Below are 12,330 nucleotides of genomic sequence, written 5' to 3'. Positions count from 1 at the left end.
TCTTCTCACTGCCTGGCATGATCCAGTTGACTGGCTTCTTCGTTGTTGTCACTGGGCTTATTTGGCATATTGTTACCAAATCCCACCCTCAAGCCATAATGTTGTATGATGTGATTCTGATGCATTGGTCTTCCTAATATGATATAATGGAGAAGAATGAACAGGTAACGTACTTAAAAAAGGGACTGCATAGTGTTGAGGTACAGAGGAATCGGGGTGTCCTTGTATGTGAATCACAAAAAGACAGTGTGTAAATACATGAAATCATTAGGATTGTGAGTGGGAGGTGGATGATATAAGTAGGGAAGTCTGGCTTAGTTGTATATAGGATATTTACCAGGCTGGTGGGACTGACATTTGAGGAGAGATTAACTAGGTTAGGATTGTTTTTGCTGGAGTTCAGACAAGTGAGAGGGAACTCCTAGAGACTTACCAAGTTCTAACAGGACCAGACAGAGTAGATGCAGGGAGGATATTCCTGTTAGTGTGTGCATCCAGAACCAGGGGTCACAGTCTGAGGATTTGGAGTGGACCATTTAGGAAGGAGATGAGACATTGCTTCACCCAAAGAGTTGTGAGCCTCTGGAATTCATTGCCACAGGAAGTAGATGATAGCAAAACATTGAATGTATTCAAGGGACAGCTAATTAAAACACTTGGGGTGAATGGGACCAAAGGTTCTGGGGTGAAAGCAGGAGCAGGCTGAGTTGGATGATCAGCCATGATCATGATGAATGGCAGAGCAGCCTCAAAGGGCCAGATGGCCACCTCCTGCTCCTATCTTCTACGTTTCTGTATTTGTGAAACAACACCCAAGAAATTGCATATTAGTTTGCATATCCTCTTTGTTTGCGGGTTATCCATCAGGAGCAGTTCAGAGAGTGGGTGTATTAAAGGTAAGGCTGGGCAGGCTGAGTCTAATCTCAGGGTGTATGGAATTCTGTTTCTTTTTGAAAGCAGTGGAGACTGGGTCACCAAACATACTCATGCCTGAGTAGGACAGATTTTTGATCAACATGGGAGTTAGATGTTAATGGGAGGGCAGGCAGGAAAGTGGCATTAAGGCCGCAATCGGGTCTTTTATTGAACAATAGAGCACGCTCGACAGTCTCTGAATGGCTGACTCTAATTTCTTATAATCTTTGGATAACTCCTGCTCATTAGATCACATTAGCCTTATAGGCCTATAGATTTGTTCCCTTTCAAATATTTATCCAAGTCTCCTTTTGAAAGTCACCATTTAATCTGTGTCTAACACCTCTTCAAGCAGCTCCTTGCAGGTCATTATCTGGATAAAGAAGTTCCTTCTGGTTATTTTGCCAGTTTTCATAAATCTGTGTCTTTTGGTCACTGACCCTCATCTCCTCATTGAAAGCCTGCCATTTTGAGCATTTCCATTCATATATCTGCTATGGGAGCAATTCCAGTTTCTTGGGGGGTCTTGATATTAATTCATTAACCAGTATTGTTAAAACTAGTACTGACCTGTGTAACACCAGCATCCCCTTACAAAGGTTTGAGGGCTTTCTGCAGTTGCAGCTGGAATTGTACTATCACCATTTTCAAGCAATGCTGTGCTAGTGATGGGACTGCTGTTCCGTTTAGGTTCTGTTTAGTGGTGGTGTTGGCACTTCATGCTGTCTACTTTGTGATTTACTGTTACTTCCCAACTGTCCTCACCTGTGAGCAAAACCATTGTCATTGCTGTTGCCCCAAATGAACACCTTAAGTCATTCGTCACAACCTGTGATACGGGACTGTATATCAGGGAGGGGGTTTTGAGTTTAGAAATAGCTAAGAAGGTTTTGAGGTTCAGGGTATGTATCCTTTGCTCAGGTGGAGTAAGGAGTGGGTCTTTGGAGCTCAGGAGGTATTGGGCTGTGGGTTTTGGGATTCAAGAGGGATTGGGAATGGGCTTTAGGCTCAGTCTGATCATTGAATGTTCCTGTGTGTCAAACAAGTTATGGGAAAAAGATTGCAATGCAAGGATAGTCAGAGATTTTTCCACTTCTTCTGCCTTGGGCAGCCCTAAGGTACCCCCATCCCACTCCTGGTCCCACTTTTTGGTGGTTCCTATGTTCACAGGAAGCTTTTTTTTTGCTTCCCTCTGTTCCTCGTCATAGGGATGCAGAGGCAGTCTAAGCTGCTGTTCTGTGATGGTGAGTGAATTACTACAGAAGAGACTTATTACTGCTTTCATAATTAAAAATCTGCACCGCAGCAGCATCGTATGCAGACCAAAGAGAAAACCGCTGTCCCAACTCTACCTGTGCAAGTCGTTTTGACTCCGTGTCAGGTACCTCATATCCTTCTCAGGTACCCATCAAGGTGAAGCTCAGCAGGGGTTGCAGCAATATATGTGTTTGTGGTGGTGCTTTGGTACAGATGTCCTGTGGATATAGCGTCCAGCGATTTAAATCTTCATGGATCCCAAGTGCTATTGTCCAAGGCAGTGATCAGTTGTGAGCAGTGGCATTTTGAAGAATAATCTGCCCTCCAAATATGAGTTTTTAATGCATGGGGAGGTCATGATGTCGTGGTAATATCACTGGACAAAAAATCAGAACCCTAGGTTAACAGTTTGGAGACATGGGTTCGCATCCCCACCATGGCAGATGGTGAAATTTGAATCCAATGAAATCTGAAATTAAAAGCTCTTCTCATGATGGCCACTTAACCATTGCCAATTGTTGTAACAATCCACCCAACTGGGGTCACCCGTGTCCTTTCGGGAAGGAAATCTGCCATCAGTACCTGACTTGACCTGTGTTGTGACTCTTAACTGCCTCTGAAATGGACACTCTGCTCAAGGCAATGAGGGAAGAGAACCAGATACTGGTTTGTCAGCTATGCTCATATCTCTCAAAACGAGAAAGGAAATAAAGTATCAGTCAGGAAGGGAGTGCTGGCTAACCAATATCATTCTGTTTTCACAGAAACGTTTGAAAGCAGCTGAAGCAGAGAGTCGACTAAAACAGGTGTACATCCCCAACTAGTAAGTACTCCCACAAATTTTGTCACCTTAGTGAAAAAAGAATGAGGTGTCATTGTCAAGAAAACTGGGTGGAACTGTAATGGAAGGGAACAGTTGCCACTAATCCTAGGCTGAATCCACTCTCACCCATGAGACAGATAATTCTATGTTCGATTTAACACAAGTTGTTTAATAACATTTTGCAAGTTCTCTAAGTGGAGGGAGTGTCAAATAACCTGTGGTCCAGTCTTTACTTGCTGGTGACATCCTTGCTTTCTCAAGGATGTTGGAGTTGGAGCCCATAGTGTTTTTGAGACACTGATCCATTTTAAATATTATTGCATGTTGTAATGCGAGTAGATGCTTACCTGCAAAATCTTTCTACTGACTCTAAATTTTCTTTCTTTGTTTCTTCTGAATGTTGCATCTTGAAATACAATTTCATGGGTTCCCTCGCCATGTAATCTTTCTATATGTGTGAACAGTAATGATTGTCAGAAGGGTGGTTCGTTGTGGGGAGCCTGTTTGAACCAGTTGTTTTGTCTGCTCTCCATCTTGTACCCATTCTTTCGGGACTGGTATTTTTTTGATCAGTATATTTGTGATTTTTGGCAGCTCAGCCATTAAGAGCATTGTTTTTCTGTTTGCAACTGTAGAGCCTGAAAGTAAGATCCACATCACCAGTTTTGCCGCAGTGAGATTCATTTTGTGCAAGATGTGGTGTCATGCTAATCAGATGCCATCACCCTGTCTGTAGCTTTCAATTTTCGTCACTTTTATTTTCTTTAGCAACAAACCAAACCCTAACCAGATCAATGTGAATAACACAGTCAGCAAACCAGGAATGGTGAATGGAGCTGGGTTCCCAGGACAGAATGGAGGAGCTGGCAGGGCTTGTGAGAGCTGCTACAGTAAGTAGACCATACTGCTGTTCCCTATGTGCTCGATGCTGATGGTAAAAATGCCATTTTGTGATGTGTCTAAGAGCAGAAAATGCACACGCATTTAGGAATTTGCTTGGCCAGTGAACAGGATTGGAGACCCTTGGGCTCTGGTAAACTGTCTGGTTCAATCCTACATCCAAGCTATTAACGGACAGTGCAGGATTATTTTCAGTAAGACATCAGGTACCAGTTCCTAGTAGAATAGCTAGTTGACACCTGATTGAACTCAGACATTGCTAATTGCACTTCTGGACACTTCTTCTAACCTCTTGCCACTGATATTTTGTGTGGCATTTTCCTTGCTGTGAAGATTTGCTAATGCAAGTTAAGGAAACCTCTTGGGGCTAGGAGTTCCTTTCAATTTAGTATAGTGAATCAGGAAGAGACCTCTCACCTCTGCATTGATTTTCAATTGAACTCAGAATGCCTCAAACAAAAACAGAAATTGTGGGAGAAACTCAGTAGGTCGGACAGCATTTTCAGGTGACTAAGGAAATTTCAGCATGTCCACAAAGGCATTTTGCAATTTTTATAGATCACTATAGAAAGCATCCTATCCAGATGCATCACAGCTTGAAATGGCAACTGCTCTTGCCAAGACTGTAATAAACTAGAGAGTCGTGAACACAACCCAGTCCATCATGCAAACCAACCTTCCATCCATTGACTCCATCTATACTTTCTGCTGCCTTGTAAAACGACCAACATAATCGCAGATCTCTCCCATCCTCTTCTGTCGGGCAAAAGGTATAAAAGTTTAAGTACACTTTTTTTAATGAACAGATTCAAGAACAGCTTCCTCCTCCTCCTATCGGACTTTTGAATGGACCTCTCAAATGTTTATGTTGATCTCTTTCTCTGCACCTTCTCTGTAGCTGTAATGCTCTATTCTACACTCTGTTCTGCTACTTGATGCATTTTGTAAAGTACAATCTGCCTGTACAGCATGCAAAATAATACTTCTCACTGTACCTCGGTACATGTGACAATAATAAATCAAATCAAAATTTGTGGAGAGCAAGCTGTTTTAGCATTTCAAGTCCAGTGACCCACCTTCAGCACGGAGATCATAGAAATGTACAGTATGGAAACAGACCTTTTGGTCTAATGTGTCTATGATGACCAGATATCCTAAATTAATCTGGTCCCATTTTCCAGAATTTGGCCCATATCCCTGTTAAACCCTTCCTATTGATATACCTAGGCAAAGGCGGCACAATATACTGAAGACAGGGTGAACTGGCTAAAAGGAACCAGGCAGAGATAGAGCTCAGAGGGAGAACAACAGTTAAGGAGACCAAGGGATGAATGATATTATGCTAAGGAGAAAGAAAAGGTGATAATGGGGAGGAGATATGGTAAAAATGGGTTGGATGTGCTGAAAGCAGCCCATGTAACAATATAGCCTCTTATCTGGTGGGAGGGTAAAGGGACATAGAAGATGTTCAGATTGTAAAATTACTGAAATGGAAGCTGACATTTCTGGAGAATTTAACATGTCTGGCAGCATCTGTATTTGTTTCAGACCTCCAGCATCTGTAGTCCATTGTTTTATCTAAAATTATTAAACATGATATTGAGTCCTGGTGGCTGCAGGGTCCCCAAGTGGAAAATGCAGTGGTGTTCTTCCAGCTTAACTGAGCCTCAGTGGAGCATTGCAGCAGGCCTGAGAATGGAATTGCTGGCCAGGATGCATGGTGGTGTGTTCAAGTGGCAAGCACCTGGAAGCTGAGGATCATTTTTCTGGACAGAACATACATGTTCTGCAAAATGGTTGCCTGTCCTGATTTCATCTCCCTATGTGGAGGAGACCACATTGTGATGAAATGCCTCCTCTGTCTTCTGATTGTAAGGGATGCTATGTTTGGTTGCTACTTAGACTACATCTGAGTGGTTATAGGCTAAAGTTGCTACCAATAAACATGGAGGCAACATACTGCCTGATTAGATTAGATTAGATTACTTGCAGTGTGGAAACTGGCCCTTCGGCCCTACAAGTCCACACCGACCCGCCGAAGAACAACCCACCCACACCCCTACGGTTACCCCTTACCTAACACTACGGGTAATTTAGCATGGCCAATTCACCTGATCTGCACATCTTTGGACTGTGGGAGGAAACCGGAGCACCCGGAGGAAACCCACGCAGACACTGAGAGAATGTGCAAACTCCACACAGTCAGTCGCCTGAGGTGGGAATTGAACCTGGGTTCCTGGCGCTATGAGGCAGCAGTGCTAACCACTGTGCCACCGTGCTGCCCACCTGATTGGGACTGGAGCATTCATTTCATGGGGGAGTCTTGGCTGAGGCTGAATGGAACAAGTTTCTCCAGCAGTCTTGAAGTGCCTTACTTCATACTCAACCCGCATTGTAGTTTCTGTGGGATTGTTAAATGGGCCGGCAGAGAGAAACACTTTCTGTGGCCAACCCATGCTGTACCAGCCCAGGACTGAAGAGAGAGTTTTACCTGTACTTTACTCAACCTTGGTGCCTGAAGTGGTAAGTGGTCCATCCATCTGCCTCTGGTATCTTTTAGGTTCTGCTGCAGCCTTACCTGGCATCCTGAGCAATTACGTTATCTGTGCCCCTTGCTCCCCCACCTTGCTCCAGTGAGGCTCAGCTAAGCTGGAAGAACATCACTGCATTTTCCACTTGGGGACCCTGCAACCACCAGGACTCGATATCAAGACTTTCTTAATAAGATGACCACAGATGCAAATAATGCTGAAGTGAGAGATCTGTTTCTGGTACTTTTGTCCTGCACTCTGATAAATGCAAGAATACCAAATTGCAAACCATCAGACCGTTTATAGCGCAGCAGGAAAGGAACTGATTGCTTGGCAAGTTGACTCTGATTGGCTCAATTGTTACCATGGAGAAAGCAATAGAAAAGTATGGACCCCCCCCATCCCCGCTAAGTATTTTCAATAATACAAGACACTAGAACCTATTCCTTTTGTTTGCAGTTAGCAGATTCCAGTGTATTAATGCATGTCACTTCTAGTAAGTGTGAATGAGTAAGGTTACAAGCTCAATTAGTTATCTTAAATTGGTTGTTTGTGTATGTTAGTATAAGGATTAGGCAGAGTACAGACCATACTCTGACAACCCATGTTTGTTAAACTCAAAATAAAACATCTGTCAATTGTGTGGCGAAGATGCTCCTTTAACAAGGTTGTGCAGTCCTTGGTTGTTTTTCCCAGAGGTCGTAAATGACACAGACTCTGAAAAGTCTGCAGGTTTGAAGGGTTTTAGCACCAAGTTGATAATAGCTAACAGAGACTGCATCAGGCAGAAGGCTTTCAAGTTTTTCTTTAAAAAAGACTTGTACTATGAAAGACGTGTGGCCAGTTCTCCCAGTTCAGCTTCCCCTGGTTTATTTTCAGCATTTGTGTGAAAAAATGACTGCTGGACCCACAGGAGTAGGTCCAGGCTGGTACTCTCTCTTTGATTTCCGACCTGTCAGAATTTGTTTTATTTTACCTTTTGTCGCAAGGGGTGTTTATGGGTATTATGACAAGTATTTGGAACAGCGCCATTAAGTTGGGATGATCTGTTGGATTTTCGGATAGGATGAGTTATTCGGTGTTCTGTTTTCTGTTGTTTGTGTTTCATATAGTATTCTTGTAAATAAATTCTGTTTTGTTTACAACTAAGTGGGTTGACCAGCTGATTCTCTCCAGCCTCTCTTGGCAGCATGGTAGCTCAGTATTTAGCGCTGCTGCTTCACAGTGCCAGGGATCTGGGTTCGATTCCAGTTTTGGGTGACTGTGTGGTCTTTGCATGTTCTCCCTGTGTTTGTGTGGGTTTTCTCTGGGTGCTCCAGATTCCTCCCACAATCCAAAGGTTTGCCGTTTAGGTGTATTGACCATGTTAAATTGCCCATAGTGTTCAGGGATATATGAATGATGTGCATTAGTTAGGGATAAATATAGGATGGGGAGTGGGTCTCAATGAGTTACTCTTGGGAAGTTAAGTGTGTACCTGTTGGCTGAAGGGTCTGTTTTCACACTGAAGGGGTTCTATTCTGTTCTATGGAATATCCATTTTACATCTGCTTGAAACAACGAGCAAAGTTAGGGTCTGGGCTACCTTCTTGAAATGTTTTGAGGCGATCTGGTCTGGTCCATAACAATTGGGATTCTGCAATTGGACAGCAAGTATTGCTCAATCAGTCATTCAGCACTCACTCCTTCTTGGTATCGATTATTGAGATTGTTTGTTTGAAATTTGGCATTCTTGCATTTGTACTGAAGTGAGCAAGAAAGAAGTCCTCAGCAACTTGTTTCTCTTTTCAACTCCGTTCTAGTGCTGTACTACCAAATGACTGTGTTTAATCCAACTAATATTCAAGATATTGCAGTACCGTTGGCAATGATCTTTTCGTCTTCACTGTCAACGGGGGTGGTACCAGGGGACTGGAGAGTAGCGAATGTTGTGCCCCTGTTCAAAAAAGGGAATAGGGATAACCCTGGGAATTACAGGCCAGTTAGTCTTACTTCTGTGGTAGGCAAAGTAATGGAGAGGGTACTGAGGGATAGGGTTTATGAGTATCTGGAAAGACACTGCTTGATTAGGGACAGCCAGCACGGATTTGTGAAGGGTAGGTCTTGCCTTCCAAGTCTTATTGAATTCTTTGAGGAGGTGACCAAGCATGTGGAAGAGGGTAGAGCAGTGGATGTAGTGTACATGGATTTCATTAAGGCATTTGATAAGGTTCCCCATGGTAGGCTTATGCGGAAAGTCAGGAGGCATGGGATAGAGGGAAATTTGGCCAGTTGGATAGAGAACTGGCTAACCGGTCGAAGTCAGAGAGTGGTGGTAGATGGTAAATATTCAGCCTGGAGCCCAGTTACAAGTAGAGTTCCGCAGGGATCGGTTCTGGGTCCTCTGCTGTTTGTAATTTTTATTAATGACTTGGATGAGGGAGTCGAAGGGTGGGTCAGTAAATTTGCAGATGATACGAAGATTGGTGGAGTTGTGGACAGTGAGGAGGGCTGTTGTCGGCTGCAAAGGGACTTGGATATGATGCAGAGCTGGGCTGAGGAGTGGCAGATGGAGTTCAACCCTGCCAAGTATGAGGTTGTCCATTTTGGAAGAACAAATAAGAATGCGGAATACAGGGTTAACAGTAGGGTTCTTAGTCAGGTGGAGGAACAGAGGGATCTTGGGGTCTATGTACATAGCTCTTTGAAAGTTGCCACTCAGGTGGATAGAGCTTGTAAGAAGGCCTATGGTGTATTAGCGTTCATTAGCAGAGGGATTGAATTCAAGAATCGTGAAGTGATGTTGCAGCTGTACAGGACTTTGGTTAGGCCACATTTGGAGTACTGTGTGCAGTTCTGGTCGCCTCACTTTAGGAAAGATGTGGAAGCTTTGGAGAGGGTGTAGAGGTGATTTACCAGGATGTTGCCTGGAATGGAGAATAGGTTGAGTGTTCTCGGCCTTTTCCCGTTGGAACGGCGACGGATGAGGGGTGACTTGATAGAGGTTTATAAGATGATCAGAGGAATAGAAAGAGTAGAAAGTCAGAAACTTTTTCCCCGGGTACAACAGTGTGTTACAAGGGGACATAAATTTAAGGTGAAGGGTGGAAGGTATAGGGGAGATGTCAGGGGTGGGTTCTTTACCCAGAGAGTGGTGGGGGCATGGAATGCGCTGCCCGTGGGAGTGGTAGAGTCAGAATCATTGGCGACCTTTAAGCGGCAATTGGATGGGTGCTTAATCTAGGATAGATGTTCGGCACAACATCGTGGGCCAAAGGGCCTGTTCTGTGCTGTATTGTTCTATGTTTCTAGGGGGATATTATTGCTATCTTGCCCTTAACGTATGCTTGCCTGTATTTGTATCATTCACATATTGATGGCTTGCCTTAAACGATTCTTGTATGCGACCAGAGCATTTTGAAGATGCACACTTTGCAAGTTCATGTTTTTCATTTCTGTTTATCAGGCAACCATTCCAAAACTACACTGACCCCCCCCCCCCCCCCTAAAGTGGAAGGCTGGCCTTCTAAACCAGTCACTTCGGGCACATGAAATGGCAATTGCTAGCACTTGCTGAGTTGTATTTAAACATCAGTGCCCAGAGTCAGTGATGTGTTACCACTCAAGACAGGTTGATGCTTTTTATTTTGTTTTTCCTCTTCCCCTAACACCCTAGCAACCCAGTCATACCAGTGGTATTCATGGGGCCCTCCGAATATGCAGTGCAGACTGTGTGCAGCTTGTTGGAATTACTGGAAGAAATATGGTGGCCTGAAGATGCCAACAAGGCTGGAGGGTGAGAGACCTGGACCTAACCGTAACAGCTCGGTAAGATGTTACAATTTCCAGGGAAGCCATTAGTTAAGGAATTTCTTCACGTCGATAAATCTTTGAGCTTCCACAGTGCCCCGGGGTGGGATATTCCATTGGTTGAGCAGAATTAAGATTGTAATTGATTAAGGGCGCAAGGGGTATAGAGTGTGTGTGTGTGTGTGTGAGTGCAGATGTGTGGCAGGATCAATGGGCTGAATGGTTTCCTCTTGTTCTTGTGTTCCTGACGGAAGGAAATTTTAGGGGCAACATTGAGATTGTATTGAAGGTTTTTGTTTGATTTCAGTGGAGTGACATTTTCTTCCTAGAAAACTGAAGTAACTGTGACTCAGGAGTGTACAATAGTTGGGGGAAAAGAAACAGATTCATGTTTGCAAATCAGGGAAGGTAAAGGTGAGAAGTTTGGCAAGATGTTTCCTCCCAACACTTGTAAAATGTTATTAGGCACTGCCATACATCAGCCAGTACAGACCCAAATAAGAGACAATTGGAGAGAGATTAGATTTGGGAGAGTGAGATTGGAAGTTTGGTTAATTTATGATGGAACTGAATTGTATTGCTATTTGGCCTATTTTTTCCTTTTGTTAATTCTTTTGTACTTGAAGCTTCAGGTTTAAATCTGCTTTTCAAGTTGACCTTGGCCAGAAGTGGGGCAGGGAAGCAGGGAAGTGGTGAGATCCCTGGAAGATCTCCGCACAGAAGATAGTATTTGCAGGGTCTGTAGAAGTGTTTTTAATTTTGAAAGCACTGGCAGGTTGTGTATGAACAATTCTCAGCCTATTACAAACAGCCCAAGGGAATGTTGTTTTGAAATAATATTCCTGTTATGCCACGTATGACCATGACTAACCAGTGATATCTAGCAGCATGCCCTTGGGCTGTCCATATTCCAGCCTGTGCTTTCAAAGTTCAGAACATGATGTGTAACTTTCGATGTGATTCTGTGTTTGGGCAGCACTTGCAGAAAAATCCTGACTCATGAACAACCAATTTAAGTTTATCATTTGAACTCATTATGGCTCACACATAGTAGCTCTCTGTACTCCTACACGGAGATCTCTGCAGTAAAATGAACATCTCCTGGCATCAGACCTTTTAAATTAATGCATGGAAAATGAAAGCCTCCATGGCAGTGACTTAACCAGTTAGCTTTCCTCATGAGTATAAATTATTGCTATCTCTGAAATTCGACCTTCTTGCATCTGCCCTGATGAGTGCCCGATTAAAGGTTTCAACAGCATTTTTCAGTATTACTCAAGTTCTGTACTACTGAGGGACAACTTGCCTACTGTTCTTACGGCCATTTCCATAGATTTGTTTATCCTGCCTGCCTAATTTGAAAGCTTAGGTTTCCTCTATTCAACTGCTTTACTATACATTTTTGATGTTCTGGCTGCGTCACTGTTTCCTGAATGTAGAATGTCGTTGAAGTCTTGATAGTTTCTCTTATGGCTTCTGCAGCATTAACCTTATCCTTGGATTCAATGTGAACTACAGAGGGAGAGGCTGTAATGCTTTTATTTTGTTCCATGTTTTAAACTTCTAATGCGAACTGCAGAGTTGAAACTATAAGTAAACTGTATTGTGTGCAGTGATGAATGTATTTCCTAACTGTGACTGTTCTTATCTTATAGAATCCCCATGGGTATTGGGTGAAAAATGCCAACCCCAAGTTTACACTGAAGACACGGCAGGCATTCTGTCTTCAGACAACGAGACTCACTAAAATTGCACGGTATTTCTGTCAGAACCTGTTTCGCCCACGGCAGGCAGCACGGCGACCCTTCATACCAATCAACAGTGCGGCAATCAAGGCAGAATGTGAGTCCCTCCAGAAATGTAATGGGTTTCTTCTCTGTAACTGGCCACTCGCTGAATACTGTAACTGAACTCTTCCAACTCTTCTCAACTGCAGCCTATCCAAACTTTGCTGCCCGTATCCTTACTTGCATGTGACTCTTTCTCTGTCCCCTGTTTACATTGAGACACTCGTTTATGTCTGGCACAGTTTTTAAATTCTCGGACATGTTCAAATCCTTCCAAGGCCTCGCTCAACACACGGAAGGTTGAAACCGATGGATGCTTGAAGTTGGG

General features: G+C 43.5%; 1 protein-coding gene across 3 annotated transcripts in view; it reads left to right on the top strand.

Moving 5' to 3' along the window:
- The window catches only part of LOC132836779 (metastasis-associated protein MTA1-like), a 127,391-nt gene that overhangs the window by 91,118 nt on the left and 23,943 nt on the right, over positions 1 to 12,330 (top strand). For all 3 annotated transcript variants that reach the window (XM_060856241.1, XM_060856240.1, XM_060856239.1), the window contains exons 12-15: positions 2,937 to 2,995; positions 3,764 to 3,885; positions 10,082 to 10,233; positions 11,871 to 12,057. In XM_060856241.1, the coding sequence (XP_060712224.1) occupies positions 2,937 to 2,995; positions 3,764 to 3,885; positions 10,082 to 10,233; positions 11,871 to 12,057 (520 nt within the window). The remainder of the gene's footprint in view (positions 1 to 2,936; positions 2,996 to 3,763; positions 3,886 to 10,081; positions 10,234 to 11,870; positions 12,058 to 12,330) is intronic.

This window comes from Hemiscyllium ocellatum, chromosome 47 (assembly GCF_020745735.1).
Source record: "Hemiscyllium ocellatum isolate sHemOce1 chromosome 47, sHemOce1.pat.X.cur, whole genome shotgun sequence".
NCBI lineage: Eukaryota > Metazoa > Chordata > Chondrichthyes > Orectolobiformes > Hemiscylliidae > Hemiscyllium > Hemiscyllium ocellatum.
The sequence above is the reverse complement of the archived record's forward strand: the minus strand, read 5'-3'. Positions and strand labels throughout refer to the sequence as shown.